The following is a 14,529-nucleotide window of genomic DNA, read 5'->3' on the forward strand; positions in this document are numbered from 1 at the left end:
CCCTTTTCCGTTTTAGTTGCCGAATTCTAGCAAACCATGGTATTCCCCAGGAATTGTAGACTGGGGTTCCTACAGGGATCCAGCAGGTAACTTGGAGGAGTGAGGCAGCCATACCAAACACACACCACTTTTTTCTTCCATAAAGAAATAAGCTCTCTCTCTCTCTCTCTCTCTCTCTCTCTCTCTCTCTCTCTCTTTTTTTCTTAAAAGACACAATTCTCTTCAGTCTGTTTAGGGTTTTTTTGTTTGTTTGTTTGTTTTAAATCCCCGCTTTTGGTAGAGTCATGGTCATAGGCACTGTTTCATTCAGGACACAAGTACAAGGGCGCCTGGGTGGCTCAGTCGGTTGAGGGTCTGGCTCTTGATTTTGGCTCAGGTCTTGATCTCATGGTTCTTGAGATCTATCCCTACATCGGGCTCCACGCTGACATCGCAGAACCTGCTTGGGATTCTCTCCCTGTCTCTCTGCCCCACCCCGCTCACACTCTCTCTCAAAATAAATAAATAAGCTTAAAAAAAAAAGGATACAAATGCAATAAAAAAAAAAGCACACCAGTGGGGCACAGTAGGGAGTGGAGAGGACTGTGGTAAACTGGAAGGCACATTGGAAGGGGCCATCGTGCACCAGCTCCGGTCTGTTGTTACTGGCAGCACTTTAGGCCCGTGTTGATAAATCTTCCAATTTTTCATGAGAAGAAAGAAACTCGGGTTTTTAGCTGAAATCTCATTTTTTTTTTTCAAAATTTGCTAACTCCATTTTTGAAAGAAAAAGACCATCCGCTAGGCCAATATTCTGCGAGCTAAACAGAGCCTGTGTTGCTTCTCTTCTGGACGTCCGTGCCAGACCAGGACTCCCCACCCCACAGGGTTGCTTCAGATTGTCCACTGTCTCTGCTGTCCCACCTTCCCTTTCTCGGTCACAGAACTGGCCATGGACAAAAATCTCGAGGTAGAGAAAGTCTCTACTCATTAGTTGGGTTCCTGTGCCGCTGGTACCTCTCCCCTGGCTACTCAGGGCCTCTGTCACACGGTTTCACGTGCAGTCCTGGTTTTGCCATGACCACCTTGGTCTGCTAGGTGTCGTATGGACCTCCATGCCTATTCCTCACCTCAGTCCTACAGGTAAGTGCTGTCATTGACCCCATTTGACAGATGAGGAAGCTGAGGCATAAGGTGGCATAGCTCATAAGTGGTAAAGCCTGGACTGAAATCCACTCTCCTCCTGAGCCATGCTCCTGCTCTCTACGCTGGCATCCTTCAATCGCTGTGCCAGGGGCTTCCCTTTGAAGCAAGTGAATCCAAAGGTCTACCTGGCAACATCGATCAGGGAATATTTGTATGTTACCCCCATCGGGTAGACATTTGCATTGGCACAGGGGCTTCGGGAAGTGGGGTCACCGTCCAAAGAAGAAATGCTAATGGTGGCAGATGCAGGCACTGTGGCCAGCTGAGGGAGGACACGCATTCAGCCAGGGTCCTTTGCCACGCTCACATCATTCCTGTTCCTTTATAAATGCCTTCGTTACTTTGCCATCTCTGCCCCCTGACTCTCTGAGACAGGCTTGAGAGGGGAGAAGCGGGGGAGGCAAAGAGGGGGTGAAGGGTGGGTATAACGGGCCCTCTGTCCCTCATGCTGTTCCTATTCGGTGCCTAAGACTCTAGGTGAAATGTTCTATTAAAATAAAAACTGGGGGCGCCTGGGTGGCGCAGTCGGTTAAGTGTCCGACTTCAGCCAGGTCACGATCTCGCGGTCCGTGAGTTCGAGCCCCACGTCGGGCTCTGGGCTGATGGCTCAGAGCCTGGAGCCTGTTTCCGATTCTGTGTCTCCCTCTCTCTCTGCCCCTCCCCTGTTCATGCTCTGTCTCTCTCTCTCCCAAAAATAAATAAACGTTGAAAAAAAAATAAAAATAAAATAAAATAAAAACTGACAGAAAGGGAAGGAGCAAGGGAGACAGGGAGGGAAAGAATGGAAGGAAAGCAATGATTATTTTTCTACATTCCCCTTGAGTGACCCAAGGGTAGAATGTGGGTGGGCAGCTCGCTGCTGTTGACCCAGTAGTTGTGTTGTATTTTCCTTGATTTCTCTATACTTGACATACTACAGGTACAGCTCAAAGAAGATACATAAACAGTGAAAGCATCTGGATTACTATCAAAAAACATACCCTGACTCGAATCTTGCAAAACATAAAATCGGAATATCCATTTATTAATACATTGGCTTGAGATCCGCCCAAAAGACCCTCTAAAGGGTTAGGGTTAGGGTTAGGGTCTTTATAGTATATCCTTACGGATACACTTACATGCATATAGGAAGCGTAAAATTGTACAGCAAAATGCAATTTGGCAACGGATGCCTAGAGCCTCAGAAAAGTTTGTGTCCATTTTGTCTTGTGCTTACGCTTTTAGAAATGTATTTAAATTATTAGAAAAATCTGGAGCACTAACTATCTAGAGATATTTACTATGACATTGTTTACTACAATGTTGAAAAGTTGAAAAATGATCCAAATTCTAAAATAGCAGCTGGCTGAATAAATGTTGGTTGATCCACACATTAGGCTACTCTGCGGCCATTTAAAGCAAAGCTATAAATCTGTATTTATTGACATATGTATAGATTCCAAAATGCCATGTATACATTCAGCACGTTATGGATATAAAATTTAAGAGTGCCATACATCAAAATGTTAGCAAATATTGTCCTCTGGTGGTAGATCTATAAGTGATTTTTATTCTCTTCTTTCTGAATCTGTTTTTCACAAGGAGCATATATTGCTTTTTTGATCAAAAAATAAACCTGTCTCCTTAAAACTATAAAGACAAGAATTTTAGGGAGGCAAGCATTTTTTAAATGCTTTTTTTTTACATCATCTCTTATTCCAGTTATTTACTCTCATCCTCTCCCTGCCCTCTGTGTTTTCAGATAGAAATTGTCTTTCTTTCCTCAGAAGAAAGCAGCCTATTTCCTGCAACTCCTGCATTACCTGGGCTACTCAGAGTTGGTATTCAACAAATATTTAATAATTCACTGCTTTGCAGGCGGACAAGGGCCAGCTGGCAGTAAAGGAAGCCCAGGGTCCCCAGGAAGTGCGGGTCTTCCCGGATATCCAGTAAGATTTCATGCTTTGGGAGCTTTCGTTTCAATTTGGATAACAGCATGTTCTGGAAGTACAGTAGCACCACACATAAGTTATCAGTTTGGTGCCTGGCAAAGAGTACTTAATATTAGAGCATTTAATAGAGACTTGGTTAAATGAATAACTGCATGATGTGTGAATAAGTGAATGAATTAATGAACTTTGAATCATTTAAAATGGATCAGAACTAGAAGCAGATCTCTGGTTGCCTGGGCTGCGGTTGGGACAGGGCATGACTACAAATGGATCTGAAGGAATCCGAGGGAGTACCGGAAATGTTTTAACACTGCATTATGGCGATCGTAGCATAAATGTACAAATGTACTAAAAATCATTGAACTGTATTCGTATAAAGATATATCTTATGATATGTAAATTACACCTTGATAAACTATTAGAAATTAAAGTTTTGACTATGACGGTGAGTCAGAGAGTTATACAGAGATATATATATTTCAATTAAATTATCCACAGATGCATGTTAAAATTTCCAATATTCTAATGGAATCTAAGTTACGATGATATCTGTGTCATATTGACCAATATTATTGTGTTGCATTGAATTGTGCTAACTGAATTCCAGTTTTGAAAGCAAATAGAGAGGGGAAAAAAGCTTGAAATTATACTTGTAGGCTAAAGAAAGTGTCTGAAAAATATCCATGTTCACTACACTTGAAAAATTCTGGTTGACTTTTTTTTTAAGATTGGCACAAGAACAGCTGTACCCAATTGCAATGCAGACTCGTTTCTGTACCGCCCTAGGGGTTCCCGGGTGCTCAGGGGGATCCAGGACTTAAAGGAGAAAAAGGGGAAGCACCTCAACCTGATGGACAAGTGGGTGCCCCAGGGGACCCTGGGCTCAGAGGGCATCCTGGAAGAAGAGGCTTGGATGGGATTCCTGGAACCCCCGGGGTAAAAGGATCACCAGGACCTAAAGGGGAACCGGTTGGTATCTAGCAACTTTTTTCGAATTACCCTCCCTACAACTGATATGCTCTGAAGTTACCACATTGGGTACTTTCCATTCATAAAATCCTTGGCCATTCAGCACAGTGCGTCCCTCTAACCGCACAATGAGGCATCTTCAAATGAGCAGTACTAACCCCAACACATGTGTGTAGTATTTTGACACATAGGTAGCACTCAATGGTGCTTTTAGCCCAAATAAAATTCTACATCGATAATGACCTTGTCTCCTACGCAAGTTACAATTCCACATTTATCTCCAATGAGTTTATAGACAAGTTTAGAAAATGATAAACAAGGGAACGTTTTGATCAATATCTTGAAGGCAATATTCATTCTTTGAAGTAAAAATAAATGAATAAAGCACAATTTTAGGAGGAGGTTAGTCAAATAAACAGATCAGATGTTTTGTCCTTTAAAATAGTTAAGCTTAGGTAAGTTCTCTCTTTTCATGGGATAGGGATAGAATGTCTCACATGTGCACTTGAGAGATTCCTACGGGGATCTATTTGAAGATGTCAGGGGGCAGAGGCTGAGCACCTCCCCCGGTATATCTGGGAGAAGTTTGCCAGCCATGCTTCCCAGCCTGCCCCAGGAAATACCAGTGTCTCCCAGAGTTCATCGGTGTTATCCAATTAAAAGAGTCCCACCTCGGACAGGAAAACTTGGCAAATAAATTTAAACATTTGTTTACAGACCCATTAATATCAGAATAAAGTGTGGCTCCCCAAGATCTAGATGTGGCCTATAATCTTCGTTATACCTTTTTGACTACAAAATACTTTTGGGCTGAGAGCAGCTGGCAGGGCCAGTGCTTCTCAGACTCTGGGAAACAGCCAGGCTGTCCCCCCACCCCGGGTGGTAGTGATGCTTATAGAGGGACAGAGTCTAGAATTCTTTTGGTTTAGCACTAGTACAGTTCACATGATGCTTCCATTTGCATCTTGCTAATTCTTTATTAAGTTCCAGTAAAAGTAATGTAAGAAAAAACTCAAGGAGGTAATGTGTTGAGTCTTATGCCCTGTCATTATGGAAGAAGGAAAAACGAACAAACAAAAAAAACATAAAAACACCGAGTCACCCAATGATCCTGAACAATGAAAAATCCAGTCAAATCTATTATTTGAGGCCATATTGGGATGGAAGAAGAACTCAATTATTATGTCATATTTAACTTGTTTAAAATACGCAAATCATCTCCAGAGTTACGGCCCTATGCAATTACAAAAAGATATTTTTTTACAATTATATTATTTTATTCAATTTAAGCTATATAATCATGGAAAGTCAGTATTTTTACAGTTGGTATAAAACATACCTCTTATATATGTATGCTTTCACCATTATCATTAAATCTTAAGACATAATCTAGCAAAAGACATTTCATAAGGAAAAAAAATGAATACAGTCTATCTGGACCTGAATCTCCTTTGTAATGAAAACACCCGGTAAAAAACAAACAAATAAAAAGTTTGCTGTGCTGGTTCTAGTTGAGAAATACGCTATTCACACGAATGTTAGCTCTAAAGCTATTTGAACTGTTGGCTGATTTGAACAGAGTCTTAGGGGCTGTTCTACATATGACATCCCACCAGAAGACACAAGTGTGTGTCTCGAGAGACTTCTGAGTGAATGAAATGTTGCTGAAATCAAAGAGCACAGAACAGCAGAAACCATAAAGCGGTCTCATTTTAGTAACAATTCCCTTCAAATACCTGCTTTTTGATTTAAAATTTTCTCATTGGCTGCTTATCTGGTACTCATATTCATGGTAAGATTAACCCGTGGAAGGAGATACTGGAATGAAGCACCATCCAAACATATTCCTGTTGTCACAGGCCCTGACTGGTGAGAAGGGGGACCAGGGTCCTCCAGGGGATCCCGGCACCCCTGGGCCCCCGGGACCTGCAGGACCACCTGGACCACCAGACTATGGACCGCAGGGAGAGCCTGGTCCAAAGGGTACCCAAGGAATTCCTGGAGCCCCCGGACCACCTGGAGAAGCCGGTTGGTTAGTTTTCTTTCCAGTCCTGTTTTCCTATGGAGTGGGTCTATGGTTCCTAGAGCAACTAAAGCTCCCTCAAGACTAAAATGATGTATAGAAATTTACTTCTAATAAGTAGAATATGTCAACTCATAGACACTCAGAAAGAATATGTAGGATATGTCAGAGAAAACATATTTTCTCTGTTACTGAGAAGTTCAGTTGAAATTTCCTAAGATAGTCTATCTCCATATGCTAAACAGAAATAGATGGAATGAGTGGCAATCAGTTATGATAAACAAAGGGGGGGGGCGGAAATCTATGAAATTGATCCTGAGAAGCCCCTTCTGAGTCTCAAGGGTCCACTAATGTTGTTGCAAATTTATTCTTTTGACCCATAATCCAATAGACTGTTTACAAATAAAACTTCAAAATATCTAAGATAAACGAAGAATAGTTTTCTGACAATAGTCCTAAAGCCTCAGTAACTTTTGGGATCCACGTGTACTGAACATAGTTCGTGGATTCAGGAGAGATCTGATCCCGAATGTTTGTCCGTGGCAGAGAACATGGCGGAAGATAAGAATTGCACATTGCTGACAGTTTTCAACAAATAATGCCACCATGTCATTTCTTACTTCGAATACCACTTTAAAGGGTGAGACTCAATAAACTAATGGCCTCCAAATTGTTTTATAGTATCCCTTATCAGTAAAAAAATGTGTAAGTGCCTCTCCCCAAGCATTTCTGTATATTTTTTACATTGTATGCGTGCATTTCTGTCCACACATGTGCGTAAAGCTTTTTTTTGTGGCTATATATATATATATATACACATATATATGTATGTATATATGTATATACATATGTATATGTGTATATATATATATATATATATGTGTGTGTGTTTCTTCGGCACCTTACTTTTGAGGCTGCTATTCTAATCCAGGGATTGGCAAACCATGGCAGCCCATAGTCTAAATCCAGCCTACCGCATATTTATGTATGATCCACAAGCTAAAAGTGGTTTTTATATTTTCAAATGATTAGGGAAAAAAAATCTTTTGAATAATACTTTGTGGTACATGAAAATTATATGAAATTCAAGTTTTAGTGTCCATAAATAACGTTTTCCTAGCACGTAGCCACCCTCATTCATATCCATATTGTTCCTGGCTGTTCTCATGCTGCGATGGCAGCGTTGAGTTATGGTATAGAGACCATTTGGACCACAAAGCCCAGATTATTTACTATCTGGCTCGTTGCAGAAAAAGTTTTCCTGATCTCTCTTCTAATCCATCTTCAAATCTTCTGTTCTTTCTACATGTGAATTTCTAGTGAAGGACTCCATTGTCGTAAAATACATATCATGAAGTTTTTCCCATCAAACTACTATAAACTTATTTTTTCCATAAATATACGGATAATTCAAATCACTAACATGTTTTTAATGTTGGCCAGCATAGCCACATTATCTCGAATTTTTGTGGACTGGGTAGGCATTATTTCCCCAATGACACATGAAGAAATTACCACAGAGGTTAAGATATGTGCCCAAGCCACACTTGATCTTTTGTTCAGCATGCCATACTTTCTTCCTGTGAAAACTAGTCACCCAATAAATAAAGAACCTACCAAATAAATATTCACTAACATTTACGCTGAATTCCATATCATTGATTTTTTTTTTTTTTAGAATAGCTTCCCTTTCAATAGAACGGCATTGAGTTGGGCTATAATTGAAGCTTAGACAATAGTAAATGCTTATAAATATTCATCAATTGAATAAGAAAGTTTCAATGGGTTGGTCATCTTTAAGCCAGTTTTAAAGCCTATGGAAACAGAAACTATTTTTTATATTCCTTGGGATATGTTTATAAACCCCTTATAATTACATTTGCTCCCCCTGAACCAAAAAAAAAAGCTTCAAAATGCACACCAGTCTTATGATCACAAACTTTCTTAAGGTCCTAAGGGAGAATTCAGTGTTTCGACACCAGTCCCAGGGCCCCCAGGACCTCCAGGGCTCCCTGGCCGTGCTGGCCCCCAAGGTCCGCCTGGTGAGTATCCCCTTTGTCACGTCTGGTGCACGACATCAAATGGCATCCTGATTGTCCTAGAAAAATATTGTCCCCTTTGTAAGGAAAAAATATATTTATTGGCTCTAAAAGAATGTAGAGGCCGGAGTCTGGTCAGATAACAAGCCAACAGACGGGGGACTTGTTGTTGTTCTTTGAGATTAGCCAAATTATTCCCCATTGGTACTTCTGATTTAAAAAAAAAAAAAAAAAAAAAAAAAAAAAAAAAAAAAAGGACTTGATATAATTACTTAAAAGGAACCCAAGAGCAGAACAGTCTTCATGGGTTTTTGGTGGGGGAATAAGTGACGTTTGCCAGTGGCTAATCAGGATAGTCCCCATTGCTTCTTCATTTGAAAATGTAACTGCTTTGCCAATTTGATCTAAAACTTAATTTTGCATGCATGGAGGGAGACGTATGTAGTCCAAGATAGTTAGAATATTTCTTTTTAGGAATTAAGCTCTATCTTAAACATTATCTGTAGCTCCTAATGGAGCTACACTGGATAAGAATGGAGAGGAAGAGCATATAGTTGGGGTTATATTAAAATTATTTCTTAATTTCCAGAAAGGCCTAGGATGACACAGAAACTTAGACTTTTTGTCTCAAGGCAAGATGAAGGAAAGTACCTTATGTGGATGTGTGTGTGTTTTTAAGGTATCCCTGGATCCATAGGAAAATGTTATCCGGGTCTTCCTGGGCCTGATGGTGAACCAGGGATTCCAGGAATTGGCTTCCCTGGGCCCCCAGGACCTAAGGGTAGGTTTACAAATTTTAAAACATAGGGATCATTGTGGATGTTTGGAAAATATAAATGCAAGGGTGCCTGGGTTGCTCAGTCAGTTAAGCCTCCGACTCTTGATTTCAGCTCAGGTATTGATCTCACGGTTTGTGAGTTTGAGCCCTGTGTCCAGCTCTGTGCTGATGGTGCAGCGTCTGCTTGGGATTCTCTGTCTCTCCTTCCCTCTCTCTGTCTCTCTCTCTGCCCTGCACGCTCCCTCTTTCTCTCAAAATAAATAAACTTAACAAAAAGAAAATATAAATACGTATCATGAATAACATGGAAAAGATCCATAATGTGGTATTTAAAATAATGTTTTTCATCCATCTTAAATGAGAAAAAAAAATCTTACTATGATGTTAGGCAAAGAGGCAGAATTCATACAGATTTATACATCTCATCTCAATTAAAAATATTTAAATATGTAGAAAATATCTGGAAAGCAATTTACAAAAATGGTAAAAGTGATTCTTCTTGAGTGTGGAACTGTGAGGATTTTTTTCCTTACTTCTTAATAAATGTACTTTCTTTACATTTATGCATGTTTTAACTTTATACGTTTCTTTTATAATTAAAAAAAGAACTATTAAATCACAAGTAACTGGTTGTCCTATACACTCCCATATAAACTACAGAAATTATTTTCCTTTGGGAACAAATGCTGTTTCCCATCAAAGGGAAAACACTCCAAAGAAATCCAGATACAGAGAAGACAGTCACCTAATAAATACATCAGAGTCTTGCCCAGGATGGCGTATGAGTTCTCATGGTCCCTGGGTTGTGGCATAGATTTTCAGATTTTATAATCACTTTATGTTTGTTTCAATATTATTTAAAGTGTCAACATATAATCCATTTTTGGTTCTTGTTCTCTTTGAGATGTCATCAGTGTCTGGAGTGCATTAGTTCTGCCCAAATGTGGAAATATTGATCTCAGTTTATGAATATTTGAAATGGAAGATGTAATAGTTTCAAGGATGTCCTAGACTCCAATTTCTTGGATGTCTTCCCAATGATCTTTGAAGTAACGCAGCCTGGCCCATATTTTGCCTAGTTCTTTTTGGACCCTGCATTGAGAAATTGCATCCTAGTTTGTAACCCCATGGATTTACCCTCTGGAAGGAGACTCAACCATGGGGATGGGGACAAGAAATAGCCTAAGAAAATCCTTTAAAGTACAGATTCAAAATTCAAAATTGAACCTAATGCATGAACTAATGACGAATTAAAAATTGGTCATATTAGGGGCACAAAAGAACTCTCTGACCGCAGCCTTGCCCCACCAGGGTTTCCTCTTCTGAACCACAGAACAGAGAAAATGATCTGTGTGACTCCTTCCTCAGTTCTCCTATTAGAAATATATAAGAAAAAAGTTAATTCATTACATTCATGGCATTAGGAAGTAATTCTCTTGAACCACCCATGTTGAGACAGGCTACCCAGGGCGCTGGAAAGCCTTTCTACCTTGATCTGGGTCATGCTTCAAGGATATCTACACCTGCAAAAATTCATTTGGCTGTACGCTTTATGTAAAATACAACTTGAAAAGATAAAGTCTGCCAAATTGACAACCAGTATCAGTGGTTTAAAGAACTACCAAATCAAAATTGTAGCCATCCTAAACAACAAAATGGAGAAAGTCATTTTTTAAATTGAGGATCTGATTTGAAACAGAAATTTTTTAACTGCTAATTTAGCAGTTGACTTTTTCTTTTTTAAGTTTATTTATTTATTTATTTATTTATTTATTTGTTTATTTATTTCAAGACAGTGTGAGTGGGGGAGGGGCAGAGGAAAGGTAGAGAGAGAGAATATCCCAAGCAGGCTCCACACTGTCAGCACAAAGCCCAATGCAGGGCTTGAATTCATGAACTGTGAGATCATGACCCAAGCCAAAATCAAGTAACAGACTGAGCCACCTGGGGCCCCCCAGCAGTTGGCTTTTTCATCATTCAAACTTTCATAAAAACATTTCTAGCAACTTGCCCCATAAAAACATCAGATAAAATCAGATAAAACAGAGACACTGCTCAGAATCTTTTCCTAAGCCTAATCCTACAACCTTTATTGTTTTTTCTCTGTAGGAGACCAAGGTTTTCCAGGAGCAAAAGGATCACCAGGTTGTCCAGGAGAAATGGGAAAGCCTGGGTCACCTGGAGAACCAGGTCTCCCCGGAGCCAAGGTTCTTCAAGAATTAAAACTCAGACTGATGGTGGTGGGGGGCAGGGGGGCATGATGAGGGAGGTGGGCAATTACAATCAGCCAGGTAGGATGCTCTGGGTGTAGAAATTATCTATATATTTGTAGATGGTAAAGGAATTAAATACTTTTTAATGTTCTTCTGAACCATCCCTCCCTTTTAGAAAGGAAAATAGAAGGGGTTAGAAGATAAGTTTGCCTCTCTATTTCTTCCTTAATCTTCAGAAGCATTCAGAGTATTTAAAATGGAAGGACTCTAAGAGGAAGTGTGGATAACTAGGAGAAAAGCGATCAAAAGGACAGACATCTAGACTGTTTCCAGACAATTTCACCCTTCTAAAAGAGTTATATAGCCTCAAGAATACTTAAGCATAATTGAATAGAAAACTCAGCAACTAGAGTTGAAATAGGAGAGTTGATAGCATGGTGGTGACTGTGCAGAATGGATTTTTTTTTCTTTTTTTAATGTTTATTTATTTTGAGAAAGAGAGCGTGCATGCACATGAGTGGGGGGGGGGCAGAGAGAGAGGGGGACAGAGGATCCAAAGGAGGCTCTGCACAGACAGCCCAATGTGAGGCTCGAACTCACGAACCGTGAGATCATAACCTGAGCTGAAGTTGGACGCTCAACTGACTGAGCCAGCCAGGTGCCCCAGAACAGATTATTTTCCATTTAATAGCCCTAAAGACCAGTCGGTAGTCAAGAAGGATTTGGAAGCATTATATAGTAAAATTAACACGACTTCTATGGAACAGGGAGAGCCGGGACTAGCCTTGCCTGGAGAACCAGGAACACCAGGTTTTCCGGGAGAAAGAGGCAATTCTGGGAAAAATGGAGAAATTGGACTCCCTGGACATCCAGGTCTCCCAGGAATTCCAGGAACCAGAGGGCTTGATGGACCACAAGGTACAGTGGCGCGTGTGATTATTTTTCTCCACTGTGATCTCTGCTAAAAGGCAGCAAATTGAAAGTGTGCTAGGATGAAGAGTTCTTCTCAAACTTCTAGTTCAACAGACAGAATCTGCGGGTCCTAATTATTTTTCCATTCAACATCACTGCCCTACCTTTATTTTTTTCTTTCCTTCCTCCTTCCTTCCTTCTGTCCTTTATAGTGAGTTTCCTCTGTAAAAAGGCATATCCACTGTATTAAATATAGGTTCAATTTGGGGGGGAAAGTTACAAGAGAATGATTTTACTAGGACCTTGGGTTTTGGCATCTGAATATATTCTGGGACCGTTTTGTAGGGGATCCAGGGAAGGCTGGACCACCTGGAGAAAAAGGACCCCCAGGAAGGTGCATGGAGGGTCCGAGGGGAGCCCAGGGACTTCCAGGATTAAATGGATTGAAAGGTCAACAAGGTAAGAGGAGGGCCTTGAAACTAGTCATTAGGCAGATAGGTGACTTGAGACTCCAGCTCTGCGCTTTGCTGCTTAACATGGGAACTGTCCAGCAGCAAGTGCTGACCACTGTTCAGCGGGGAATGTTACTTTAGCCATCTAAACCTTGTCATGGATTTGTTGCAGTGAGTACCATCTATAGAGTAAGAGACCTCAGGTTAGTATAGTAAAATTGGTTTCTGCCTTGTACACATGACTGAGTATATATACATATTGAGGATATATACATATATATGTATATTTACATGTATATTTATGTGCATATAAACTCTCAGAAAAAAGTTTTATCATTACCTTCATTAGTATATAAAGTGGTAAATTTTGATATGTAGTTAATTGCTTCCCAAGCAACATAAAATAAGCTTATGAAATAAATCTAAATTATGCAGGCTAGATGGCCCAGATTGTGTGAAACTTATTCTATTTTGTTGGCTCTTCTCAATCAGATCTGTGAACTGAGAAAAATCGTTTAGAGCTCAGCTAATGCCTATGAGCTATCATCCTGCTTTTATGTTCACAATCCAACGTTGGGCTAAGAGATTAATGGTTGTCGTAGTGCTGTTGTTGTTTCCACAAGTATCTGGTGGCTCGCCTCCACGTGGGTGGCTCTGTATGTATTATTCTGCAGGTTAAAGACTGAGCTACAGTCATAAAGTGCAGTCCCAGGATATGTCTGCAGGACTAGAAAATAGATCTAAACTCTATACTTTTATTACTGCATGAATCACTGAAACAGAATGTTAAAGGTAGAAGTGATCTTAGAAATTTTACAGAAGGGGATGAAATCAGCCAGTCAATCAAATGAGTGTGTGGTTTGCCCATAATCACACAGCTAAATATTTATAGTCATAAAAAACATTTCTGGAGTTGGTAGGGAAAGCAGTTTTGCGTTCATTTGTTCATTCATTCATTCATTCATTCATTCATATCTAGGCAGAAGAGGTGAAACGGGGCCAAAGGGAGACCCAGGTATTCCAGGCTTGGATAGGTCAGGCTTTCCTGGAGAACCCGGACCACCAGGGATGCCAGGTCATCGAGGTGAGGTGGGACCACCTGGTCAAAAAGGATATCCAGGAAATCCAGGATTTTTAGGACCACCAGGTATCCTTTTTTATGCTTTTATTTTTCTTCTGTCTTCTTCCTTTTAAGGTGGCTGTAAAAATTGGACATAGACCTAGGCTTTTGACTCTACACTTCTCTTTGAGTTAGTATAAGTGTTTCCTACTGAATTATTTGTAAGGGGTCAGTGTTGGTGGTGGGATGGTCACGTTTCACAATTACCCAGAGTATGACAACTTTGGCTGTGCAATCCTTTCTATATGCCACTGCTAAAATACATTTGATAGTATTTTCTTAAGAATTTTTGCATCTATATGTATAATGGATATTAGTCATTTTCTTTTCTTGTGATATCTTTGTCTGGTTTTGGTGTCTGTGTAACACTGGCCTCCTAGAACAAGATGGAAAGTATTCCCTCCTTTTGTATTTTCTGGAAGAGTTAGTGAAGAATTGATATTCCTTAAACGTTTGGTTGAATTCACCAGTGAAGTCATCTGAGTCTGGGCTTTCTTTTTTGGGAAGTTTTTACATTACCAAATCAATTCCTTGTTATAGGTCTACTCGGATTTTCTATTTCTTCTTGAGTCAGTTTCAGTAATCTGTGCCTCAGTAGGAATTTGTGCGAATGCCCCCAAGTTACCTGATTTGCTGACATAGAGTTGTTTCTAGTATTCCCTTATCATTCTTTTTATTTCATCACTGTTTTTATAGTTTGTATGTTTGGGAAGAATATTCTAATAGTCACAGCATAAGGACCTCATTCATCTCATTCCTCCAGAGAAGAACCCAGAAAAACAACTTAATCTACAAATCATTCTTTCATTTATATTATTAAGCTTCTCCCACATGCCAGCACTAGAAACATGTCAGTGGACAAGATTCCACCTCTGACAATGGGAGAGACAATAACAAATCCATTTAA

The 14,529-nt window shown here is 40.0% G+C and overlaps 1 protein-coding gene and 1 long non-coding RNA gene across 4 annotated transcripts in view; one reads left to right on the top strand and one right to left on the bottom strand.

The window, feature by feature from the left end:
* The window catches only part of COL4A3 (collagen type IV alpha 3 chain), a 134,720-nt gene that overhangs the window by 94,901 nt on the left and 25,290 nt on the right, over positions 1–14,529 (top strand). For all 3 annotated transcript variants that reach the window (XM_019838774.3, XM_019838775.3, XM_045034571.1), the window contains 9 exons: positions 3,043–3,113; positions 3,903–4,085; positions 5,945–6,113; positions 8,058–8,150; positions 8,827–8,928; positions 11,035–11,132; positions 11,906–12,056; positions 12,396–12,509; positions 13,482–13,649. In XM_019838774.3, the coding sequence (XP_019694333.1) occupies positions 3,043–3,113; positions 3,903–4,085; positions 5,945–6,113; positions 8,058–8,150; positions 8,827–8,928; positions 11,035–11,132; positions 11,906–12,056; positions 12,396–12,509; positions 13,482–13,649 (1,149 nt within the window). The remainder of the gene's footprint in view (positions 1–3,042; positions 3,114–3,902; positions 4,086–5,944; positions 6,114–8,057; positions 8,151–8,826; positions 8,929–11,034; positions 11,133–11,905; positions 12,057–12,395; positions 12,510–13,481; positions 13,650–14,529) is intronic.
* LOC109502905 overlaps positions 1–14,529 on the bottom strand; it is a 48,544-nt gene that overhangs the window by 7,488 nt on the left and 26,527 nt on the right. The window lies entirely within an intron of this gene.

Source organism: Felis catus, chromosome C1 (assembly GCF_018350175.1).
Source record: "Felis catus isolate Fca126 chromosome C1, F.catus_Fca126_mat1.0, whole genome shotgun sequence".
In the NCBI taxonomy this organism is placed as follows: Eukaryota; Metazoa; Chordata; class Mammalia; order Carnivora; family Felidae; genus Felis; species Felis catus.